The sequence below is a fragment of the Lepidochelys olivacea genome (genome assembly GCF_965140295.1).
Source record: "Lepidochelys olivacea isolate rLepOli2 genome assembly, chromosome: 2".
NCBI lineage: Eukaryota > Metazoa > Chordata > Testudines > Cheloniidae > Lepidochelys > Lepidochelys olivacea.
The window spans coordinates 192,145,864-192,172,425 of record NC_140412.1 but is presented as its reverse complement, the minus strand read 5'-3'; the positions used below and the strand labels follow the sequence as shown (position 1 = coordinate 192,172,425).

General features: G+C 41.8%; 1 protein-coding gene across 3 annotated transcripts in view; it reads right to left on the bottom strand.

Moving 5' to 3' along the window:
* Positions 1-26,562, bottom strand: part of CPNE4 (copine 4) — a 333,548-nt gene that overhangs the window by 89,784 nt on the left and 217,202 nt on the right. For all 3 annotated transcript variants that reach the window (XM_084619842.1, XM_084619841.1, XM_084619843.1), the window contains 2 exons: positions 24,902-24,985; positions 22,810-22,899 (listed from right to left, as the gene is read on the bottom strand). In XM_084619842.1, the coding sequence (XP_084475968.1) occupies positions 22,810-22,899; positions 24,902-24,985 (174 nt within the window). The remainder of the gene's footprint in view (positions 1-22,809; positions 22,900-24,901; positions 24,986-26,562) is intronic.

Sequence of the window (26,562 nt, the reverse complement as noted above, 5' to 3'; positions counted from 1 at the left end):
AACAATTGACTGCACATTTTGGTCAACAGTACAGATGACCCAAAGGGTCAATACTTAGATTGTGATTAGCTTTAAACTAGCATTCAGATTTGATGCAAAATCAGGGGTAGGGTTAGAAACAAATTCAGAGCCGGGGATTCAAACACAAATTCCCTCCTGACAGCTTCTGTGTTTTGACCCATCTCTAACTATCTGTTCACTGATTACTATGCAAAAAACCTCAATGACTCTGGTAACATAGTCAGAAGCTAGAAGTAAAATATAAAAAGAGAAGAATGGGATAAAGAGTTCCCAGTTTTATTTCAGAACAGATTTTCATCAGGAACAAAGAACCACTAGTTTTAAGTCAACGTGTTCTTTGCAGCCACTATTCTTACCTCTCTGTATTTAAAGGTTAAATCATTGATATCTGAATCAGAAAACGGCACTAAGGAAGGACTGCTAGGATAGCAATGCCAAATGAAAAACTGAGTCGCAGGAAGGAGCTTTAGGGAGCTTGTTCAGCTTTTAAGAAATGGAAGTGGAGTAAAGAGACTTATCAACTTGCTTCTGTAAACTTTAAGCCACATTATTTCAAAATGCCAAGCTGCTTGAGGTCTTTGATTCAAAGCATTTCAAAGAGCTGGTCAGAAATTTTTCAATGAACTGTCTCATTGGATATTGCCGATTTGTTGAAACAGAAACTTTTTGCAGGAATGGGTCTGTTTTGACAAAATTTTGGCTGGGACAGTTTCTCAGGATAGACTCTCTGGTTTTGCAGAGAGAGAGAGAGAGAGACAGACAGGCACCCCAGAATGGCCAGGGCACTCACCTGGCACATGGCAGACCGAGGTTCAAGACTTTGCTCTGAATCAGGCAGAAGAGAGGCTTCACCTAGCTCTCCCACATCCCAGGTAAGTATCCTACGCACTTGGGTAGAGAGTCAATCTCCTGCATTCAAGCCAAATGAATAATTTAATTATTTACAGAGAGTGAAACAGCTCCAACGGGACACATTGAGATGGACTTTATAGCCCTGGAGCGGAATGTGAGAGACCCTGCTCCAAATCAGGTTGAGCACCCTTCTATTGGTTTTGAGGAAAGTTTCAGTGGAAACTGCTGGTGAAAAGCTGAGACAATGAGCCCAAGTTCAAGTTCATGGTCTGAATCAGCTAGAGCAGGGACTTGAACCTTGGTCACCCACATCTCAGGTGAGTGCCAAAACCACTGGGCTATAAATGTCAGTTTGTTCTGCTCTTTCAATCTCTCCTATTGGAGCTATTCCACTTTGCATAAGTAAACATTCATTGGGCCACAGAGAGTGACTCTAAAGCCATGTATTTACAGCACCCACCTAGAATGTGGGAGACTTATGTTTAAATCGCTGCTCTGGCTGATTCAGGGAAATGACTTGAACTTGGATATCTCCCATCCCAGCTGAGTGCTCTAACAACCAGGCTATTGGCTATTCTGGTATGACTGATGCACTCCCTCCCTCTCTCTCTCTCTCCCCTTCCCCCCACTCCACCCCCGCCCAAAAAAAAAATAATTTTGAAAGGTCTTGATTGTTTGATGTGGAATGAAAACAAAAGTTGAAACTTCAAAATTTTTCATGACATGGAAAATTTGTTTTCCAGCCAGCCTTATTTATGACCAATTGTAGATTTACACTATATATGTTTTTCCATTGTAAGAAATTACAGAACATATAATTGTTCTCCATAGCACAATAACATTTGTTTATGCCATGAAGTACCTTCATGGTGAAGACAGAATTTAGCACAATGCTAATGGCATTAACAGGGTAGATAAAAATCAAATTTTTTTAAAATTTAAATTAAATGCAGGTTTATTTTTAAAAGTACAATTATGCCAACCTATGTTAAGATGTAAAATTATAATTAATTAAAATAATTTAAGTTAATTAAAAATATTAAGTAGTAGGTTTGCAGCCAAATTTTAAGGAAAGTCAAATCACAGAACTGATGGAAGTCAATGGTCAAGAACCTGGAACCAGAGTTTGTTGAAGTGCTGAACCAGCTTTTGACAGCAGTAACTTCTTCTGCAGCTGCTGAGAGAATATTTTCTTCATTTCATTTTACTCAACTAGCTCAGTTCAATGACTAGTTCATTCATAGTTAAGAAAGTGATTGGGAGTTGAGAAAGCTGGAAAAGTTGTTCTTTAAGAAACAGGAATGAGAGGATGAGATCTACTAGTTCTAAAATCTTGAATGACAAGGTGTTCTGAAAGAGTTAAACTGCCGAACTACAGAAAATGCTTCCTTTGTTTAATAAACTAGTTTTAAACGCAAACCATGTTTTGATAAACTTTTTGATGTAGCACATCTACAGCAGTTTCATGTAGCTAGTAAAAAACTTTCAAATGCAGTTTTTGTGCATTATTAAATGAACTCAAATTTCCATCCAAACAGAACTTGACACAAGTCACAAGTAAAAAATTAATCCTCATCTAGTAAGCAAAAAATGCATCATTTACCATTTTCTAATATAATAAAAATGTAAACTAAATCTGAATAAATGTAAATTAAGCTGTATAACTGCTTGAACAAACGTGTCAGTACAAGATATCCTCCAGGTTAGCAAACAGAAACACCAAATTTACTGTGAAGTCTACATTTAATTGTAAATCAACATATTTTAATGGTTACCAACCAATGAGAATCAAGCTTTCTTTAGGAAAACAACAAACTGGTACAAATAAAAACAAGATTAAAACTGATGATTTAAATCAAGGTTTCCTGCCTGCTGATTTAAATTGTGCTTTAAATTGCTTTGATTTAAATCAATCCACTCTGGGCAAGATAAGCATATCCAGTACACTTGCAAATTAACAAGATGCTTTAAGGGTCCTCAAATACAGAGAATGAAGTACATAATCTATGAAACAGAAATCAACAGAAAAAATAAAGAGTGTTTGGTGCTCACCTTAGACCCACAGGTGAGCACCAAACTGGGATGTGCAGACACTGAGACTAGGTCTGCCTCCTCACGTATATACATTTCTGCAGGGCACATGGGATCAAGTGCTCTACAGACCGTGTCTATAGAATCATAGAATATCAGAGTTGGAAGGGACCTCAGAAGGTCATCTAGTCCAACCCCCTGCTCAAAGCAGGACCAATCCCCAATTTTTGCCCCAGATCCCTAAATGGCCCCCTCAAGGATTGAACTCACTACCCTGGGTTTAGCAGGCCAATGCTCAATAGGCTCTTCTAAAAGAGAGACCCCACTACCAAAGAATAGAAGCCAAACTACATTATCCTGAACTGTCTGCTACCAAGTCACTTATTGGAAGATGTTTTGGGTCTGGCCTCCAAAAAAAACCAACAACAACAAAAAACCAAACCACATTAGCTTCACTACCACAGATAGAGGCATCAGAAACTCTGTGGGTCATTTGCTCCCTGCCAGCAGCTGTGCACATTTGACTAATCCTTCCAGTGCGTTTGAGGCCACATGGAACAAATTCATGGTTGTTGTTTTACTAGCATTAGCCAAACATTGGTGTTCCCTGTGTGGTTGGCGATCGGTTTTGGGCAGAGTAGACTAGCAATGTGACTGGGATCCTGGACTCACTTCCATTTGTGATATGCTCTAGTCATATATTGAGGAAAGTGTGGTATACTTACTGCTCTGGAGGGCTGCTGCCGCTGCATCGTTCTGTAGGATTTACAGCAGATTTCTACAGCTGTCTTCCCTCTGCACAGAGTATCAGATGGAAGCATACAGCTCGTGGCCTTTAATCACAGGATCACACCACATGGGATACTGTGACTTAATGCATTTACATTAAAGAAATAGGCCAAGATTTTCCAAAGCGATTTAATGATTTTGGGTGCCCCAAATTCTGGGTGATTCAACAGTTAAAGATTGTGAAGTGCACCGATAAGGGGGACCATATAAGCCCAATAGACAAAGAGAGAGAATGAATAGGAAAGGGAAATAATCTTTATGTCACAGGGTAGCAGGCTCAAGAGGGAACCAGAGGCTGTGCGCGAATAGGAACAGCAGGCTGAGGGCAGCAACCATAGGCACCAGAGACAGGGCCCCACCCCCCACCTTTAAATGGCCCCATGCAACCAGGTCCTCACCTATCAGCTGCTGAAATTGTGCCAGTGGCTCCTCTTTACACTAGGGACTGGCCAGGTCTGGGAAGGAGGACAGCTCCATCACCCCAGGGCCTTGTACTTATCAACAGGGAGACTCAGGTAAGGAGTGGAGGGGAGTGAGAGAGGAAGCAGGGGTTGCAGGAGGGGGAGCTTGCCCACCCCTCCCCCCTTTTGCAGTTCTTCCAGTGCCCCTAATAGCAACCTAGGAGTTGGCTGTGGAGGAAAGGTCAGGCAGCAGGCAATCTGAGGGCAGGAACTGGAAGCTGAGAGCTGGACACGGGACCAGACTTTCACTGGCAAGGGACAAGAAGTGGCACAGCATAAAACTACAGCACGGTGACCCTGTAAGCAGGAGTCATGGAGGCAGCTGCAAGTGAACAGCAGGACAGCGTGGCGGGGACCCCAACAAGACTCTGTTACTTTTAAGCCCCTGTAGTGGAGTGCCCCCATGGGCTGGGTGAGGAACTCTTGGCTTGATCTTTCACTGAAACATTAAAGGAATTATGCCAAGGGCATCTGTATATTTTAATTTCTGGCAACCCTCGTTAATCCTTTCTTACTGAAAATGGGTGAGTATTTATTGTTTGCAGTGTTGTTGTAGCCGTGTTGGTCCCAGGATACTAGAGAGACAAGGTGAGTGAAGTAATATCTTTTATTGGGCCAACTTCTATTGGTGAAAGAGACCAGCTTTGGAGCGGTACAGAGCTCTTTAGAGCTTGGAGCACCTGCAACACTGAGTTTGTGGTATTCAGAGCATGCTACCAGACATCTAAAAGGGACTCATGTACCAGGGTACTCAGAGCAACTCCCTGTAGGGGGGCTAGTTACAGTACACATTGACGTCTGTACCAAGAGCCTCCAATATGAATTTGAAATATTTTAAATCATGGAAAGAGTCGAGTAACTTTTAAAAATGATCTGTGCTTAAAGTGTATCCCACAAAGAAAAATCTAAAAAAAAAACCAAAAAAAAAACCCCACTAAGATTGCTTAGGAGGAACACCCAGCCACACAAATGCTTAAACACACAGAAATATGCAGCTAAGGTATCTTTCTTTAGCACATCTTAACCACCCCAAACATCACATTCACCACTTTATCCACCCCTCTGAAAACCTTTCCCAAACACCTCCAACACGTACAATATAATACATATTCCTTCCAGTTGCTCCATAATGAAAACGCTTATCTCTGACCACAGCAATATCAATAAACTTGGCAGAATTCAATTTTTAAAATAATTTTGATAGATAATATTGATGTTTATTTTAAAGCCTTTTCTTCTATTTTTATCCATTTAAATGTTCACAGTTGCAGGAAATTATGGGGAGAACAGGCAATGGGGAAAGCGGTCTTGCAATAATTATTTAATGGCAATATAGACACTGATATTCAAAAATGTAACACCTTATAACCAAACACAAATTGTCAACATCACATGTCAAAATATACTAAATATATACTCTTAGATCAAACGCTAATAAATTCTCAAGAAGCATTTTTCTTACTTTGCCAAAATGTAAATTTCAATTATTAGCGATGGAAATGTTTTTTCATCAGTTTGTGTATGTGTGGAAAAAATCAACATTTACCTATTAAAAAAAATCTAGTCTTTCCAAATCTAAACATCAACAGCTATGCACCAGTCAACTGTATGATGTTGTTATTTCCCCCGGTGGAAGCATGAGAAGAATAAATGAGGGAATCTGGGTCCTTGGAGCAGACCAGAAGGCGTGGGTTGTTTCTGAGAAGGGGTGGGTTCAGGCCTTATTCCACAAACTTTTAAAGAGTATCTGACAAAGCAAAGAATCAAATTCCAGTAACTTTACTGAATACTAGTATATACTAAATGCCCCAAATACCCAGGCAAAGAGAGGCAATTAAGCTCATTACTGTTACTAGGGGGGCATTCAGCACATGTTACATTACTGGGATTTTGTACTTTACCTTTGCAGGTCAGCTTAACACTATGCAGTATAAAAGATTTAATAATCTTAAAGAGATTAAGGTTTCAAATGCTGTGAACAAAATGTAAGCTCCTAATATGACAATTCTAAAATTTAAAATGTACAAAAGCAATTAAAACATGAATTTCTGATTATTTTGTGCATGTTTTACATATTCATAAGCCTGCTCAAAGGGGCGCATGGTGCATTCTGATGAGCAGTGTTATTTCCCCACCTTGCAAGCCAACTTTTGTACAGCAACATACTAGAATCTGTGTAACCTTGCATTAACTGTCCTATTAATGAAGTTTGCCATCAATATGATTTATTCAGCCAGGACTTGGGGCTTTAAGCTGAATTCCCCGTTATGCATGAATATTTGTTTGTAGTATTACAACAACAGTGGTAAAACCTGACACCAGTAAGTCTCTTCTGATCAAATTATAGCCTTGTGCTGAAATGGGGACCCATATGGGCCTTGTAGGGAGGCGAAGAGTCACCGACACGACGCCTCCTGCTGGTCATCTGGGAATTACCTCTTTCCAGCCTTCAGAGTGCCCTCTGCAGGCCGGTGTCTCGCCTGCCACTGGCCCCGTGTTCCTCCTGGACCCTGGTGCCCTTTACCCTGGGGTTATGCCCCAACAGTACCCCCACACTCTGGGTCTCCCCTCCCTGGGGAACCCCCAACCCTCTAAACCCACCTTTCCTCAGTGGCTACTGCCAGTCAACATCTAACCCCCGCTCCCTGGGGCAGACAGCAATGTAATGGCCACTCATCATTGGCTAGGGGTTAGGACCAGCTGCCCCAGCCTATTCCCAGGCTGCACCTTTGTAGGCCTTCACCAAGGCCTGCAGCCTGGGGGTTTACCAGGCTGGAGCTCCCCAGCTCCCTTTGCCCTTCCCCAGCACTGCTCCACTCCAGGTACCTTGCTCCTAGGCAGCTAGCCCTTCGCACTCCAGGGCTATAGTGAGACTCCTTTGCTTCTGGCCCACAGCTCTCTTATAAGGGCCAGCTACACAATCAGCTTCCTCGAGCTGTTCGGAGTGGGGTGACCACCATTCCCATTATTAATTCCAGTATTGAAATTTCGCTGCCTTTATCATTTCAAACTGCATCAGACTGACACAGAGTTGTGTGTTTAAGTTATCAATTCAGATAAAAATCATGTTTGCCCCCGAATAAATATATTTCAAGGAAATAATTGTGCTGTATAAGTGATCTTACACCTGTTTGATACTCTCTCCTCTTACCCATGTGTCATAAATATAAAGGGAGGGTAACCACCTTTCTGTATACAGTGCTATAAAATCCCTCTTGGCCAGAGGCAAAATCCTTTCACCTGTAAAGGGTTAAGAAGCTAAGGTAACCTCTCTGGCACCTGACACAAAATGACCAATGTGGGGACAAGATACTTTCAAATCTGGAGTGGGGAAATAAAGGTTTTTGTCTGTCTGTGTGATACCTTTGCCAGGAACAGATCAAGGATGCAAGCTTTCCAACTCCTGTAAAGTTAGTAAGTAATCTAGCTAGAAAACGCTTTTTTCTTTTTTCAAATTTTTTCAAATTTCTTTTGATTTTTGGTTTGTAAATTCGCTGTGCTGGAGGGAATGTATATTCCTGGTTTTGTGTCTTTTTGTAACTTGAGGTTTTGCCTAGAGGGATTCTCTATGTTTTGAATCTGATTACCCTGTAAAGTATTTACCATCCTGATTTTACAGAGGAGATTCTTTTACCTTTTCTTTAAATAAAATTCTTCTTTTAAGAACCTGATTGATTTTTCATTGTTCTTAAAATCCAAGGGTTTGGGTCTGTGTTCACCTGTACCAATTGGTGAGGATATTATTATCAAGCCTTCCCCAGGAAAGGGGGTGTAGGACTTGGGGGACTATTTTGGGGGAATAGGAACTCCAAATGGTCCTTTTCCCTGGTTCTTTGATAAAGCACTTGGTGGTGGCAGCGTTTTACCTAATCCAAGGGCAAAGACTTTGTGCCTTGGGGAAGTTTTAACCTAGTCTGGTAGAAATAAATTTAGGGGGTCTTTCATGCAGGTTCCCACATCTGTACCCTAGAGTTCAGAGTGGGGAAGGAACCTTGACACCATGCATACAGTTATAAGGGGTTCAGATGCTTTTGCTTTAAACTAAAAAATGGATTAGTTTTAAAAAAATAAACAGTTTAAGTTTAATGAGGGAATTATTTTAAAAGCCAGATTTTCAGGAAATTATGTCAACCACAGTGCATTCAAACTGTATGCAATAAACAGCCATGCATGTTTGTAGTGTACAAGAACTGGGTAGTATCCTTATAAATAGTTTGGGAGCCTTCTAGTAGACTTCCTGTGTTCCCCACAGAAGTCCCCAGAATCTAATCACAGCAGCAGTGTATGTATGTAGCTAGTTCTGTAGATTAATATACAAAACAGTAACACAATTATTTTAAACTGAGCTGTGTCTAATTTTTTTGGTAAGACTCAAAGACACAACACCATATTCCAACCGATAATATATCTGAGCAATTCTCATCAATATATGTGGTCTCTCAGATGATCAGGTCCTAATATTCAGGGCTTTACCAGTTAAAATGAACACTTTGAATTCCACCCAGAAAACTACTGGCAATATTGATGTAATGTGATTTCTTTGATACCCCACTCAACTAGGCAACAGCTCCAATCTGTACAAGCTTCTGAATGGTACAGTGTGTAGTCCTATTCAGAGCACATTACAACAGTCTAGTTCTGAAGTGGTCAAGGCATGAACAGTCGTGTCCAGGTTGCCATTCAAAATTAAAAGGTCACATTCTTCTAGCCAAGTGCATACCTGGCTACTATGGTTACCTGAACAGCCAGAAGTGACCCAGTTTCCAATAGATATCACATTCTCAATTAGAATTTTAAATGGTAGATGCATTATTTCAAATTTCTTGAGATATCCCTCACCAACCCTTCCAGCTGCTTCTTTCAATCTAGCAACCAAGCAACACTGGGACAGCCTGTGTAAATTTGCCATAGCTTCACTGATGTTCTGTCCCATTATCTCTACCTTATTAAAACTGTAAAACAGTACACTAACCTCCATCCAGATTCTAATCTCAAACAGACACTGGCTTATTCATTCAATTGTACCTGCCAGGTCAGAAGGGATTAAGAAATAGAGCTGGGTGCGTCTCGTATTTTAAAAACACCACAGTCCATGTCTCTTTACTAATGCTTCCAAAAGACTGCTAAATAGTGAGCAAAGGTGACAAATTAGACACTTGTGATATCCCAAAAGGACAGATATTTCAGGACACTGGAGCAATTGCCCATCACCATGCTGCAAATTCTCAGAAAGAAAATAATGAAAACACTCAAGAACAATTCCGTCTACACCAGCTGTGTCAATAAAATCTCATAGCCAACAGTATCAAAGATAGCTAGAAGGTCTAGAAAAATAATGGACATCTGAATGTCATCCATTGTTCCATAAAGATCAACCACTAATGCTGTTTCTGGCCCACTCCTATGTCTGTAACCTAAGGACAAGGAAATCTGAGGATTCCAGGAAACACCAGAGATGACCAACCACAACCTTCTCTATGACCGTTCCTAAAAGTGAGGATTAGATATAGGTAAACAGTTATCAAGATAGTTAGCTCAAGAGATGATGACTTGAGAAAACAAACCCTCATTATAGTTTCTTTAAAAGAAACTGGCTTCCTGTCTTCTCCTCCACCCCAATGTGGAGACATGGCCAACTACTACCAACAATTGGCTCATACATCCTTTTTGGTCTTCACTAGCTAGGAAGAACATAGATACAATGTACAGACTGTGGTCTGAAGCACAATCACTTGCTCCAACTCAAGCAAAGCAAATTAAAGAGTTGCCTTTGAAGATGCTGACCTACCCCCATAATAACATGTGACCTCTCTCAGAAAGTAACAAGAAAATGTTTCACATGGAGAAAAAATTGACTCTGTAAATCAGTGGCACCAATTTCTAGCTATCAACCACCTTGAGCAATTCTGCTGAGCGAGACTTTGCAGACTGCATGGTGGAAATGAAGAACCACTTCTTCATCGTCCACAAAGACACATGTAAGACTTCAGAAGATCTATGTTGCAATTGGTATGAAAAATTTGTGGATGATACAGGATTTTAAATTGACAGATTTCCCTGAAGACTTAGACATGAACTCACAAAAGCAAAGAAACTGTTAGTTAGGATTGCTTCACCAAAGCATTTAATTGGTTTTGTGGGTTTATGCCTGCATCTAACTGTTACTTTATTTTGGTGGGAGAGGAGTTGTATTTAATATTCTTTATCTAAGATGGTAAAATTTGTTTCTAAACTTCAGTGCTAAACTGCTGTACAGTTATGGTATGTTATGGGTATAAGAAACATAGCAAATATAGATCAAGAAGCATGTTTAGGTCATATAGTCCATTCTCCAGCCAGTGTGGAACAAGTCCTCAGAATCTCATTTCTAGTGCTTTGTCCAGTTTCATTTTTAAATATTCCTAGAGATGGGACTTACTAATTTATCTGCTACTGTGCTCACAAAGAACCAGACATCTCTGATTTGTATCACAGTCAGCAACATTTATGGGGAGTTTCTTTGTTCCATTTCAGGGACATGCTGGCTAGTGTTCACTTTGAAAGGGGTGGAGGAGGGAAATAGTAGCGAGAATTTCTCAAGAAACATTTCCTGTATCAGTGCTCTTCATTGCGAAGCTGAGGAAGAAGAAAGCCTGTATTTATTCACCAAGGGAAGCAACCATGCACTCCAATGCAAGAAGAAAGTAGGAGTTTATAATAAAAATGATGCACATATTATTGGAAGCTTCTTTCCATTTGTCCACAAAGGAACAAATGCAGAATCACTTTTTGGAGCCCCTAGTCTAAAAGCAGAAAAACTACAAGACATTATCATGCTGCATTCAATTTTCATTTACTTATTGCAGTCCCTATGCCCTTGTTCCACACACTGACCAGTATCTGCAATGTCAGGAAGAGGGGTTCTTCCTTCTTTTCTCAGTGCCTGAGAAACAGTGGGGCTCTGGCCGAGAACTGAAAGCTGCTCTCAGGCAAACACTGAGTTTAGGCCTGCCAGGATCATCCCAGGGGAGGGAGCAAGATCCTGGCTCTTATTGCTCTGTCAGCAACTCAACTTTTGCTATGTGTAGCAATTATTCCCTCCATCCCCTACTGCCAGTTGATGAGCAATTTTGGGTCCTTGGAGATTTGAAAATCAGCTAGTTTCCTTCTAACTGTTACATCTCAGATAGACTCTCCTTTGTGTAATAACACATGCACTCCAAGTTGTTATTACAATAACTCTTGCCACTTATACAGTCCTTTCATCTTCAAAGCACTTTACAAACATCAATTAACCCAAATCTAGATTATTAATTAATCTGACAACTAATTTGCTATACGTGTGACAGCTGTAACAGTGATAGAGCCTGATGCGACTCCTACAGAGGTCAACAGAAAGACTCTGCTTGACTTCAGTGAGAGTTGGATCAGACCCGTTGTATGAGGAGGATTATCATGAACCAGCCTCTTCAATACATTCTAGAGTTTCTTCCCTATAGCCTAATTTCTTTTTTATAAATATAGGCCAGAAGGGAAGAGGTAGGGGAGAGACCTGGATCTCTGTGATCTGTGTCCTGTGGTGAAGGAGGCTAGAACACTGTGGAGAGTCAGGGAGCGGAGCAAACTACTGATTGCCACCATCTACTCCCTGCTCAGATGCATCATCTTCTCCTCCGAGGTTCTAGTGCCCACCTCCGCTGCTAAGATAAAATCACAGACCTAAGAGAAGAGGAAAGAACTTCTGGACATCAAGGATATCAGTGAAATTATGTTGTCTGGGGACATGGCATGGGCAAACTTTTGGTGCACTCAGCTGGGCTCAGTCAATTTTTATCTAATCCTGAATACATTATACTCTTCAACTATAGGATACAGTTGGCTATATATATGCTGTAGAGTAACTTGTTAATTTTGTGCAGTTTTCTAGACTACTGGCACCTTAATTCCTGGATCCACCTTGCTTAGAGTTTATGGAGAATATCTGATCAGTCCTCAACTTCTTCATACAAATCAGTGATCAAAATGCATTGCTGAGATTAATGAATCAAGACTACACTCATTAAAAAAAAATTGCTGAGGTATACATTAACCAGATCTGACAAAATGGGAAGAGTAGCTGCCACTGATTGCCCGCAACCACTGTAAACCTCGTGAGGAAGAACCAATAGGTTTTTAAAACGCATAGCCCATATAATGGTACTCCTGTAACCACTGGCATGTGGACAGGGAATGGGAAAATGTGAAAAGAAATATAAACATTTAGAAGACTAGAATGTTAGCATGGTCATATACAGGAGAATCAGGACCTATGACTTTTGTACAAGAAGGCCTAAAGATACCCTCAAAGGATATGGATTTTGTGGCATGTTTTTTCCCTTTCATTTTCCTCAAAATAAGTAGATCATTCTCTGAGGGACCAGTTCTGAAACTCTTGCTCTTGTTGAGTGCTACTTATTTACATGAATAGTCCCATTGACTTTTTGTCAGGTTTCTATTGCATCAAATACATGTATGGATTCCACTCCACAATGATCCAAAGAAATCCACATTTTCATTTTGACAAGACTAAGGGAATCTTAGCTGAAATTATCAAGAAGCACATCCTATATCACAAAGAAACTTCCCTGAAAACTCACTATAAAATTACTTCATTGGGACTACCAGTCAAGTAAATACTACTTATACCAGTCAATAAAGAAACAAACCTCTGAGAATTACTTAGTTATTTCAAGAACTTTAATCTCATCTAATGAAAGAACAGATTTACTGTAAAAACTGCTTGAGACATTTTTAGGCCTCATGTACAAAAGTCATAAGGCTATCTATGTGTAAGTATTTCTCAACAGGACTAAAAGTTGCAGAAGTGGTACTGAATCAGGTTTGACTGACAGCATACTGATGGGTAAATGAAACTATAACCCTCTGCTAGGAAGTTACTTCTAGACTATCTTCTAGCTTTGGTTCTGGCTGTCAGTTTGGTTCTACATGGAATTAAAACAACAACAAAACAAAAAAAGAACAAATGCACATTCTTCCCAGGAAAGGCATGAAATCCCTAGACAAGTTTAAATTGCCTTTTCAGCTTGCTTGCATTTTCCTTTTTTCTATTTGGCATTTAAAATCCTGCACAAACATTATTGCTGTTGACCATACACCATGTCTTGTTGCATTAGCACTTAGAATCATGCATGACAGATAAAACACAAAAGAGTAAAAGCACTAATGGATTTGTCAGAATGTATTACTTATTGCTTGTCACTTAAGCTTTACTTTTAGTCTTCTTCAGAGGTTTCACAAGGTTAACTTCACCACTGGCTGCTTTCAGAGATTTTGAGTGCTTATTGAAGGATTACGGTGTACAAAATACCTACATTAGCAAGACTGTAGTAAGGTATTGATGGTCATTGTAAGCTTATTGCTCTAGAAAACATTCCAGGGATAACTTAGACAAATATCAAAATAATCATTGCTGTTCACTGTTGCTTCACATGGGCTAGTGCATCCAATACATTTATGGGCCTTTCAAAAAAGAATTGCTAATGATCCAAAGGAATCCATGAGATTCAGCACTTTTGAGCAGCCTAGAAGAAACTCAGGTACAACTACTACTAAACAAAGACACACAGAGGAAACGTCCTGAAAATCCACAACACAACATAGGCTAAAAGTTGAATAGAAAGAGCATCTTGGAAAGAGGATTAAGGTTAAAGTAATGAAGTGATATTAGAAGGCTAATATTAATACATGAATCCTGTATGATAAAATCTACATTTCTAAGAAAAAACAAACCATAGAACATCATCTATAATATTATAAGGCATGAACCACATATAATAGTATCAGACAGGTCAAAGAGGTTATTATGCATATTGTTTATTTAAACAAAATGTAAATCTGTCTTAAGAAGAAAATGTTAACAATCAACCATATCATTTTAGCATAAAGATTCAGTTTTAGCAGCTTTAATAGAACCTGTTGGATTGAAAAATGTAGTGCATTATTATTATTTATATAGACCCCTATCCAACAAAAACCTATGCATGTACAATGCATCTCTAGTACCATAGATGTACACAATGCTCTACAAAACAGAGACAGATGGAGTCCCTGCCTTGAAGAGTTTACCACCCAAAAGATCTGATTCTATAATCTTTATGCTGAAGAATAGTACTTAATTCCATTAATAGACCCAATGAGGTCAACGGGACTACACATGTGAGAACTCAACTACAGACTGACAAATCAGGGACTACTTGTGTGACAAATTGCTACTCAGCACAAGTAAGAATGGCAGAATCAGGCCCCAAGATTACTTGTGGGCTTAGGGTGATCAGGTGTTCGTTTTTTCGACTGGAACACCCGCTCAAAAAGGGATCCTGGCGGTTCTGGTCAGCACCGCTGACTGGGCTGCTGACTCTCCAGTTGGTGGCACGGCAGGGTTGGCAGGCTTCCTGCGGGCCTCCACTCCACATGGCTCCTGGGAAGCAGCCAGCATGTCCCCCCTTCTGGCTCCTATGTGTAGGGCAGGGGTGGGGAACCTAGGGCCACGGGCTGGATCCAGACCCATGGTTAATTTCATCTGGCCCATGGCACGCCCCCGCGGGGCTAGAGCCACAAGCGGGGGAAGGCCTGAGCCTCTGCGCCCCCCTGGGCAGGTGAGTGGCTCATGATAGACTTTTTTATGTGGGTCAAAGGTCCGTGACAGAAAAAAGGTTCCCCATCCCAGAGCCTGTCCCCCAGCTGGAACCCTCACTCTCCTCGCCCTCCTTGCCCCAACCCCCTGCCCCAGCCGTGATCCCCCTCCCACCCTCCAAACCCCTCCGTCCCTCTCTGGAGCACCCTCCTGCACACCAAACCCCACAGCCCCACCCCAGAGTCTCCACCTCCAGCCAGAACCCTCACCCCCTCTCGTATCCGAACCCACTGCCCCAGCCTGGAGTCCCCTCCCATACTCTGAACTCCCCATTTCTGGCCCCACTCCAGAGCCCACACCCCCAGCCGGAGCTCTCACCCCTCCCCACACCCAGCCCCCTGAGCCAACCCAGTGAAAATGAGCAAGTGAGTGAGGGTGGCGAGAGCGAGCGACAGAGGGGGAGGAATGGAATGAGCACGGGTGGACCTCAGAGGAGGGGCAGGGCAAGGGTGTTCAGTTTTGTGTGAGTAGAAAGTTGGCAACCCAAGCCAATGTCAAAGAAAGGGCAACATTTTCAATTAGGATTAAGGTAATCTATCTTTTTCTATTTAATAATGTGAGGCCTGTTGCATGTGAGAAGCCTGTCAGTGGAGCTACTCAAAATAATAATCCTGCCTATGCTTCACAATATGGGGGAAGATTTTCAAATGCACAAATGGCAGGAAGATGGCTAATTGCCATTAGTGCTTTTGAAAAATTCCCCCCATATATTTAAAGCAGGGAAACTATCCTTATTGTACTCTGCAGAGATTTCTCTGATTTCTCTCTCTCCGGCTTTTAGTACTTTACGTGTATCTACCTTTTTGTCCTGGTTTCCTCCCAGTTTTGCATGCGTGTCCTTTCAGACTGCTCTCAGTGCATGCTCCACAATATGCATTCCCTGCAGAGTACACGGTACTTTTTGTATTGTACAGCATGTGCTTGTCACTGTTTGCGCACCGTGTACTCTCTTCTGTGCCTTCCCGAATGTTTATTTACAACAGCAGCTAATGTAAAGGAGACAGTTTCTAGCTTATGTAACCAAAGAGTCTCTGGAATAAGAGAAACCTGGAACTATTAGGATGAATAGACAGAGGACAGACAGAAGCTCCTTAATATGCAATACTAGGTTCAAAATGCCCCTTTATTTAAAGTGAAAGATAGACCACATTTTAGGTGCCAACATTCCACAGCTAATGACGTTCAATGTGTAAGAGGTAAATGAAATTGCTCTCAAAGGGATCATGTTCTCCTTGAGCCTTGTAAATAAATACTGATATAAACTGATCCCTGGTCTTTAGAAATTAGGAAGAAAACATGTCAGCTTTAGCCCAAAGGACACTGTCCTCCCCCTCAACATGCTTACAAGTGTGCAATACCAAAAGGAGTTGCAGATCATCACTGAGGGGTGCCTAGACCCCCAAAATGGTGTCAATGTCTGTGAAGAAAAGCTGAGCAGCTCATAAATCTAATACTCCATTAACATAATACCTTCAGGAGTAGTAATTGCGACTCAGTAAAATGAACTAAAGCTTTACAAACCAGCCTGAGAGAAATAACAAAAATGTTCTCTGCACCACAGCTAAATAGGAAGATAATAAAAAAAAACCTCCACGAGGAATCCAAAATTAACAGATTCTGTAAAAGAAACTGATGAAAGAGTTTTGAGGGTGTCTATTCGCTGGCTGCTTTAATCTTATTGACCTTGCATGTCTTATTTTAAATACAACACATCTTTTGTGCAAGAATGTTTCAAGTGCCTGAAGCATTCTAAAGCTGTTGTGAATCTGAGACCTATTAAAGGCAAACTTTTGAAAATGAGCTGTATTGTTTTAATGTGTTTTTGTGATGTTAATCCCTGTTCCTCATAATGGGAGTCAAAGCACTGATCTCAATACACATGTGATTTCAATGGCAGAGATGAAAGGCTGGGGCATGCAAGGCTCTGCTCCAATTGACATGTGCAGAGCCTTGCATGGTGAGGTGCACAGACTATTGTTAACTCTTCTTTCATCAGGAATCCAAAGGAAAGAGGTTCCAATGAGTCGTTGCAATCTGTCCATTACTGGGCAAATGTTACACAAGCCTATACCTCCCCCTAAGCTTTTCTGGTTCCCCAAAGGCTCCATTTAGAAATGCCTTTCAAAGTGACATCAGAATGAAATAGCTAGTACACATGCAAATTATCCAGCTTTAAATTATTTCTGTGCCCAGTGTTCAGACTACCCAGGCAAGCGGCTGGGGCTCAGTCAGAATATACTAAAAGCCTCCATATTTAATATTGTGAAGGATTTTTTTCCAGCACTTCGCAGAAATATATTACTTTCTCTCTCTCTCTCATTTCATTTTAGAAAATAGAAAGTCCGTTTTTTTTCATAAATGCTCTAGTCTATAAGTATTCCAGCACAGGAACTTTACACTGAAAAGTAGAATGCTTAGGCAATTTATACTGTACCAAAAAAAGTACACAATACTACAGACTCCCAAAATTCCTTCCTCTGTTTTCCTCTCTGCTGTTACAGGTCCGAAGTTATGGTCCAAATGGAAAGCAAATGGAATGGTAATTTTCGAAGTAATACAGCCCTTGCGGCAAACAACTCATTTTTGGAAACCTCTGTATCACACTAATGTAGTCTTGCAGTGCCACCTATCCAAGAGGCTTAAGGGCCTGAATTTTAAAGAAGCTCAACCTGGATTCTTACTGGGGAGGTATGATTTTGCACTCACAATTAATGGTAACAGAATTTGTGATAAATTGCTACCACTTAGGTGTCTATTATAGATACCTGATTGCGGGCATAGGCAAGTACTTGGACATCTGAATCTTTGGAGCTGTGCCTGCAATTATTTACATACACAAAATTACAGAAAAAACAAAAGCTATTTGTTAGGGGCTGTAATATGGGCTGTCTGCTCTAGAGGTTAGAGCCAGAAATAGGGTCATGCTCGGGGGTCACATCAGCAGTCCAAACCAGAGTCAGCAACCAGGGTCAGGGCAAGGAAGCAGGATGAGGAAGCAGGGGATCAAGAACAGGGACGAGGCATGGTAACAGATATAGGGACAAGGAGAGAAAGCAGGAATGAGGAGCAGAAACCAGGCAAGGAAGCAGGGACTTGGTCACAGGGGTCACTGACAGCCTAGTTGCTCAGACAAGAGAAGTGACAGGAACAGGAATCTTTGGACACCACCATGTATAATCAGAAGTTTGCTGTTTGTAATCTGACCTCACTGAGTCAGCAGATGTAGCTTCTGGTGGAGGGGAATTAGCAGCAGTTCCCTTTGCAGCTCAGTGGGACAGAGAATAACGCTCCCCCTCACCAGTCACATATGCCTGGGTTTGAGACCATCAATGCCAAATCCTCCCTCCCTGGGCACCACGAGGTCACTCTTTAACATTCATAAACCAGTCGGAGAACACTTCAATCTCTCTGGTCACGCGATTACAGACATGAAAGTCGTTATTTTACAACAAAAAAACTTCAAATCCAGACTCCAGTGAGAAACTGCTGAATTGGAATTCATTTGCAAATTGGATACAATTAACTTAGGCTTGAATAGAGACTGGGAGTGGCTTAGTCATTATGCAAGGTAGCCTATTTCCCCTTGTTTTTTCCTACCCCCACCCTCAGACGTTCTTGTTAAACCCTGGATTTGTGCTGGAAATGGCCCACCTTGATTATCATACACAATGTAAGGAGAGTGGTCACTTTGGATAAGCTATTACCAGCAGGAGAGTGAGTTTGGAGGGGGGGGGGGTGAGAAAACCTGGATTTGTGTTGGAAATGGCCCACCTTGATTATCATACACATTGTAAGGAGAGTGATCACTTTAGATAAGCTATTACCAGCAGGAGAGTGGGGTGGGAGGAGGTATTTTTTCATGCTTTGTGTGTATATAATAAGATCTTCTAAACTTTCCACAGTATGCATCCGATGAAGTGAGCTGTAGCTCACGAAAGCTTATGCTCAAATAAATTGGTTAGTCTCTAAGGTGCCACAAGTCCTCCTTTTCTTTTTGCGAATACAGACTAACACAGCTGTTACTCTGAAAAAACTCTTCTCAGGGTGATTGCTGTGGAAGGCCTGTGCTTTTGCAGGGACATGTACATGATGAACTGGCTCCTAAGAGTGTTCTTTTGGCCCACAACCCTCCCAAATCAATCAGATAGTACAGGGCCACTCTGCACATTTGGGAGTCCAGGATGTCATGGACCAGGCACTCCTCATGGTCTTGAACCAAGGCGTGGAGGTGGCATATCTGGATGGGGAATGAATTATCAAGGAAAGGCTTCAAGAGGGAGACCTGGAAGACTGGGGTGGATCTTCCAGGATCAGAATATATCAGGACAAAACAGATTGTGCTGGTGGGGGAGAGGTGAATATAATTGAACTGCTTGGTAATAGTAATACTAAAATTACCTGTGGGGGTGGGGGAGACACCAAAGCAGCATTAAATGGTAGCATTTAATTTCAGAAAGGGGAACTGTACAAAAGTGAGGAAGTTAGTTAGACAGAAAGTAAAAGGTACAGTGCCAAAAGTGAAAACCCTACAAGCTGCATGGAAATTTTTTAAAGACACCATAACAAAGGCTCAACTTAAATGTATACCCCAAATTAAAAAACGGAGTAAGAGAACCAACAACATGCCACCATGGCTAAACAACAAACTAAAAGAAGCTGCAAACAAAAAAGGCATCCTTTAAGAAGTGGAAGTTAAATCCTCTTGAGGAAAATAGGAGCATAAAATATGGCAAGTCAAGTCCAAAAAAAGAATTTGAAGAACAGTTAGCCAAAGACTCAAAAAGTAATAGCAAACATTTTTTTAAGTACATCAGAAGCAGCAAGTCTGCTAAACAACCAGTGGGGCCACTGGACGATCAAGATGCTAAAAGAGCATTCAAGGAAGATAAGGCCATTGCGGAGAAACTAAATTAATTCTTTACATCGGTCTTCATGGCTGATGATGTGAGGGAGATTCCCAAACCTGAGTAATTCTTTTTAAGTAACAAATCTGAGGAACTGTCACAGATTGAAGTGTCATAAGAGGTGGTTTTGGAAAAAACTGATAAATTAAAGAGTAATAAGTCACCAGGACCAGACGGTATTCACCCATGAGTTGTAATTGTGGTATGTAACCTATCATTTAAATCAGCATTCCCATAAGTATTTGCTCAAACACAATTGGTTTGACCTTGAAGGACTTGGGAGCAGAGGGAAAAATCCTGTATGACCCCAGCTTCCTGATGCCGCCTAGAGTAACTCTTTTGAATTCTTCTCCTTTTCACCATCTAACATCTGGCTATCACATATGACCTCATCCCCATTGGCCTACTCACTCTCCCCTACCTCCATCCACCTCATCCTCTCCTCTTCTTTCCTACTCTCTGTCATTCTCTTCCCCACCATCCCCACTCCTTTCACCCTCCCCTGCTGCTTCAGAACTCATCCCTCCACCTTTTCACTGTTGCCCAGCATGCCCACCCCCAGTAACGAACAAAAACCCATGAAGCAACCACAAGCATTTACATGCCTACTAATATGGCCATTATCATCATCATCACACCTACATCACTACAATTCTTTAACACTATCGCTAGTATTAAGACAATAGGTCACAATCACCATAATAAATGCACAAACCTAAGCCACCCTATGATTTCTTGTCCCCTTTTTTCCTTAACCTTAACCTTTCCCCCTACCCATCTGTCTCCTGAATGCTTAGATTGTAAGCTCTTTAGGAGAGAGATTAGGCTTTCTATTTATTTACATGACACACACATTTTGGAGTGCACAGTAAATTATTAACAATAAAAGTCAACTTTCTCTGGGGAATACCCAGCTTCTGATACTGATACCAAAATAGCAGAAGGCTATGGGATTGGGTGTCAAGGGCAGAGAAGGAGATGAACTTCAGGAGATGAATAGAAACTCACTTTTACCATTATTGGACCTCAATTTGTAGTGGAGAAAATGCAGCTTAAACAACAACTAAATCCAATTAAAAATATGAACACACATTTTGGATAGAGGAAAGATTTTTATAGATTTTTAACATTTCACATATGCAGGGGTCGGGTGTGTATATTGTGACAAAGTTCCTCCTCTGCCTCGGTGGGTCCTGCACTTATTGGCGGATTTGCTTGCCTCAGAGATTCATGGCCGCCCTCAGTTTGGCCACTTTTGCTAGTGGCTCAAACCTGCCATTCACTCATCTAACCTCACTGCTGGCCAGCATGGGGAAAGGGAGGAGAACATCCCTGCAGTCTCTGCTGACCCACCCAGTCGGTCAGGGGATAGGCCAGGGACCTTCCCCTCTGGTGGGACCCACAGTCCAGGTCACCTCCTCTTGTCTCAAATAGGGAGTTGAGGGGGCTGGGGGGAACCCAGGCCCACCCTCTAGTCCAGGTTCCAGCCCAGGGCCCTGTGGATTGCAACTGTCTACAGTGTCTCTTGTAACAGCTGTGTGACATCTACAACTCCCTGGGCTACTTCCCCATGACCTCATCCCAACACCTTCTTTACCCTCACTGCAGGATCTTCCTCCTGAAGCCTGATCACGCTTGTATTCCTCAGTCCTCCAGCAGCACACCTTCTCAGTCCCTGCTCCTTGCACACACACCCCCTAACTGATGGGAGGGCACCTTAGAGACTAACCCATTTATTTGAGCATAAGCTTTCGTGAGCTACAGCTCACTTCATCGGATGCATACTGTGGAAAATACAGAAGATGTTTTTATACACACAGACCATGAAAAAATGGGTGTTTATCACTACAAAAGGTTTTCTCTCCCCTCACCCCACTCTCCTGCTGGTAATAGTTTATCTAAAGTGATCACTCTGTGTATCCACTTTAGATAAGCTATTACCAGCAGGAGAGTGGGGTGGGGGGAGAGAAAAACTTTTGTAGTGGTAAACACCCATTTTTTCATGGTCTCTGTGCATAAAAACATCTTCTGTATTTTCCACAGTATGCATCCGATGAAGTGAGCTGTCGCTCACGCAACCTTATGCTCAAATAAATTGGTTAGTCTCTAAGGTGCCACAAGTACTCCTTTTCTTTTTACATTTCCTTTGAAAACAAATTTGAATCCTTAATTGAAGCTAGCATCAACCAAACTGTTAGGCTAAGAAGAACACCACCAGGCAAAGAGAGAGAGAGAAGGGAACTTTCTGCTCAAGTGTAATGTTTCAAGCATAAGGATGGTCCTAACATCTTCACAAACCCTTTCCAAACTCTAATCACTCACCTGCTGTGTGCATCATTTCTAATAGACCTACAGATTTCATTAGTGAAGTAAAAGGGGCTGGTTGTTTAGTGGTGCCCTTCATAATCTTGGAATTCCCCTCATGATTTGCAGGAGTCTAAGAGCAACCCAATTAGAAGACATGTAAACATGGCCCCTGCCTTGGTTTCACCAGAAGCATCAAGAGAAAATGAGCTTCCCCACCATCAGCATGCAAGGCTTTCACCACCAGTCTGTCTGATGGTCCATAAGTGTGGTGCTACAACATCACATATTCCTCTCTGATCATCTCGGTTTCCACATATTGACAGCTGTATTATTATATAAGTTCCTCTGGTAAGCGAAGGTTGTTCATATGTGGGAGTGGGGAAGCAGTGGTTAGATGGTAGCTTCCTTATCCGAATATACTTCCACTAGATTAATAATTCTAATTATAAATTGTCCAGCAGCATGTATAAACTGCTTGGCGCTTACATCCACCTTATTTTCCAGGTTACTATAAGAACCACTGCAATTCAATTGACTTAAGTGGAGTTCCCTTGGAGAACTCACATTGTCAGAAATGGTAATTAGCTAAACAACTTGGATTATCATTGCTGTACATCTCTAATTTGATTTGATTAATCATAATCCAGCTGTGTGATCAGCATTGGTGTCAAAGGAGAAGACATTGTGAAGTTGCAATCTTTCATCGAAAACTGGAAACAAAGTTTGGTTTTCTAAAAGGAAAACTGTTCCATGGTATAGACAGGCCTCTGACCTTTAGTCTGCGATCCTCATCTCCACTGCACAGAGAATTTACAGACACTTTAAATGATTTCCAGGCTGGATTTAAGTTATTCATCACAACCTGTGAAGGAAAAGAAAGAAAGGAAAATACTTGACATCTTCATGTTTCAAAATAGAATGCTAAACAATAACTATGACTTTCAACACAGTATGTTAATCAGAAAGGGGAAAATGTGTAGAGAGTAAACCTTTGATCCATCAAAGTAAGTACACCATATTGTTGGCAATGTTTTTGTAGCAATCCACTGGACAAGCAAAGACTGTTCTGCTTAATGAAATCTTTTCTATGTGTACGGTTATGCTTGGATGGCAACAAGAGAGAATTAATACAGATTAGGCCCTGATCTAAAGCCCAGTGAAGACCACAGGAGTCCTCCTACTGGCTGCAGCGGGCTTTGGATGAGGCTCTTAAAAAGCAACAGCCTGAGCTAACTAAAATCCCAGTGTGTTAAAGCCCTTGAAAATACTCTTTACTGACATAGTGACTGCTGACCAATTAGTTACCCGGGAGCAAATCCTGCCCCCGCCCCTCCAACAGATGGAACAAGCCCTGAACGTAGCAAAGTCTTTGTGGGTCTATGGTGAAAAGATGTAGAGAGCTAGCTCAAGGACCCAGACCCCTGCATGCCACAGGACTGCGTTCCAGTCAAAGCAGCAGTGTTGGAAGCAACTGTGTCTGCACTAGCAGCAATGTACTGTAGCCCGGTGTACGTAGGTGTGGTTGGGGGGAGGATTCCATCTACTCTGGCCCCCTGGACCTTTCCCACACACAGCCCATTTTCTCAGGTTTTTTGTTAGGAAGAGGATATGGCCCATGGTATGTGCTGTACCAGGTTATTTACCATGATGGTAAGTACCAGTGCCATGCAATTAGAAAGTTAATGATATGGTCTGAATTCTGGATTCAGATTCTTGCCTGTGGCTCCCACAGACTGCAATAGGAGTCAGGCATATGTGCCTGAAGTCAAAATCTGATTCAGTGACTAATTTTTCACATAATTTTGATTCTCCACTTTGGAATCCATGAAGGATCCGACCCTTTTGTTCTTACGTTGGTAAAATTCCCACTGTACACAGTCTTGGAGCTCGGACAGTGGGATCAAGCCCAAAGACACAAAAAAAGGGCAAGAGCCACATATGTGAAATCATGAAAAAATAGAAAGTTGGGTATACGCAGGCAGAGTGGTCCATCTGGAGAACCAGTCAAAGTAAAGAAAAACAGCCCTGGAGCACCCACGGAGTAAGTGTCTATGGCAAGTGTTACCTGCAAGGCAAAGTAAAGGCTGGCAGAATTCTGAGAAGTCTGCCTAGAGTGGCTAACAGACTAGGGTGACAGGAGGTGTCACCCCATTTGGCACCCGCAAGTCTCTCTTTTGCTAAGGCACAGGGGTAACAAGGTCACCTAGAGTAGGGGTTCTCAACTTTTTTTTTTCTGAGCCTGCCCCACCAACATGCTCTAAAAACTCCACAGCCCACCTGTGCCACAGCAACGCGTTTTCTGCATATAAAAGCCATGGCTGGTGTTACGGGGTAACAAGCAGGGCAACTGCCTGGGGCCCCACGCCACAGGGGCCCCAACAAAGCTTCATTGCTCAGGCTTCGGCTTCAGCCCAAGGTGGTGGGGCTCAAGGACCCAGGCGTCAGCCCCGTGCTGTGGGGCTTTGGCTTTCTGCCCTAGGCCCCAGCGAGTCTGACGCTGGCCTGTTTGACAGACCCCCTGAATCCTGCTTGCAGTACCCTGGACCACTGATTGAGAACGACTGACTTATAGTTCTGGGTGCCCCGAGAAAGTGTCACCCCATCAAACACAATTATATGCTGTAAATTAAATTAAGCATGCATCTTAGGTTCCAAGAACATTCTCTTCTCATTCCCAGCAGGACTAGCTGTACTGAAGCCAATAGTTATCCTCGTGCGAAACTGGAGGGAAAGGAGTAAGTAGAACCTCAGCGAGTCAGTGTGGCTGCTTGGGAGTGTCCTTTGAAATAAAACTATTGAGAAAAAACTATTCCTTGCTACAGAGCAGCAGTGCCCTTGGAGAATAAAACCAGCCCATTACTCACCTCAGTCCTGTGGACGAGCTGCTGGGTGGCGTCATCATTCATCCGGAAAATCTCCAGAAATGGATCAGATTTGCTGAAAAAATCCTAGAATAAAATTCAGAGCACTTTACTCTTGAGACCCATTAGAGTGTACCCGCAGCACCCCTCTGCTTCCCTGCTAACGAAAAAGAAATGCTAATTCTGTTTCAGTGAGACCATTAGGTATCCCAGAACTATCTTTTATCCTTACTCGTCCCACCAGGACTTACACAATGGTTCCGCTGGTCTCAGTTTGGCTATTCAATCATGGTGATAGGCATTGTTTACAGTAATATAGTTGCCTGCTTTCTCTTTTAATGATAACTGCCCCACCTGTACCCAACCTGATTCCTGCTAAGTGCAACCTATCTAGCGGATTTATTTCTGTCCTAAATATGAGTTTGGTCATTTATCATCAGTTTTATTATATTTGTCAAGCTGGACCAGATTTCAAAGGAGTTACACCATGGATGAATTTAGTCCTATTTAGATAACTCAAACAGAATTTCAATGGCTGGGATATAATTATATTGTCAACAAACATTAGCAGAGGCAAGCTACACTGGAGGCTTGGTGATGTATTCTTAGGGAAAAGAGTCCTCCTAAGTATTAAAGACATGACCTAGTGTTTAAACAATAAACAGAAAAGGGAAGCTGCTAGATGCCCCTAACTATGGGCAAATCCAAAATATCTCATCATTACAAATAATCCTTTTTGGGCACTTTGCCTGAGTGTCTCAGCTCTGCTATTATGCACTGCATGCAGCTGATTGTAGGAGAGGGCTGCAAGTGTTTACTGGATCCTGGATCCTGTTCCTGATGAAGCACTGAGCATCGTTTGAGCTGCTCTAAACTGTGCTGCTGTCTATAGCCCCGAGAGGCTGCTACCAAAGCTGCCGACAGTTGGAGCACAGCAACGTTCTGACCATGGCGCCTTTTCTCTCAACCACAACCTCCTACCGGCCCCCTGTAGCAAGGAATCCCTAGGTAGATGGTTAAACCACCTTTCCAAATGCAGCAGAAAGCAGCTGGAGCATGGGCAAGGATGTGGCCTATTATTTGAAATGCACAAACTCAGTGTAGGCCCTGATCCTGCAAAAATGTAGGCATGTGAGTAACCTTATGCACCTGAGTAATCTCACTGTAGTTAATGGGAGTAGTCATAAACATACAGTAAATGGTGGTAAGAGTCTGCAGGATCAAGCAGTCACAATGCAGGTTTTTAAAAAGTTTTAACAAACCTAATATGAACACAAAAGCATTTATGGATCTTTGATAAAAGTAATTTCAACGCAAACCATCCACCCCCTACCCTCAAAAATTCCTCTACAGTACTGAAAATTCAAACAGAACAACAACATTTTGTGAGTACAAGAGAAAAAGAAAACTGGAAATAGACTCAAACAAATAAAGAGAATCAACACAATGTCACTCTAGTTCAGTTTCATGAAAACACTAAAGAACTGGCTTTAGTGGAGTGCCCTAAATACATTATTTTTAAATCTATGCTGTTTTCATAATCTAGGAAAGGAAGGATTTTTAATTTATGAATTTTAGCTTATGGTGTCTCCTTAAATACATAAGAAAAATCCAATTCTTTCTGAACCTATGCAGTAAACATCACTTAACATTAAAGTTCCTTA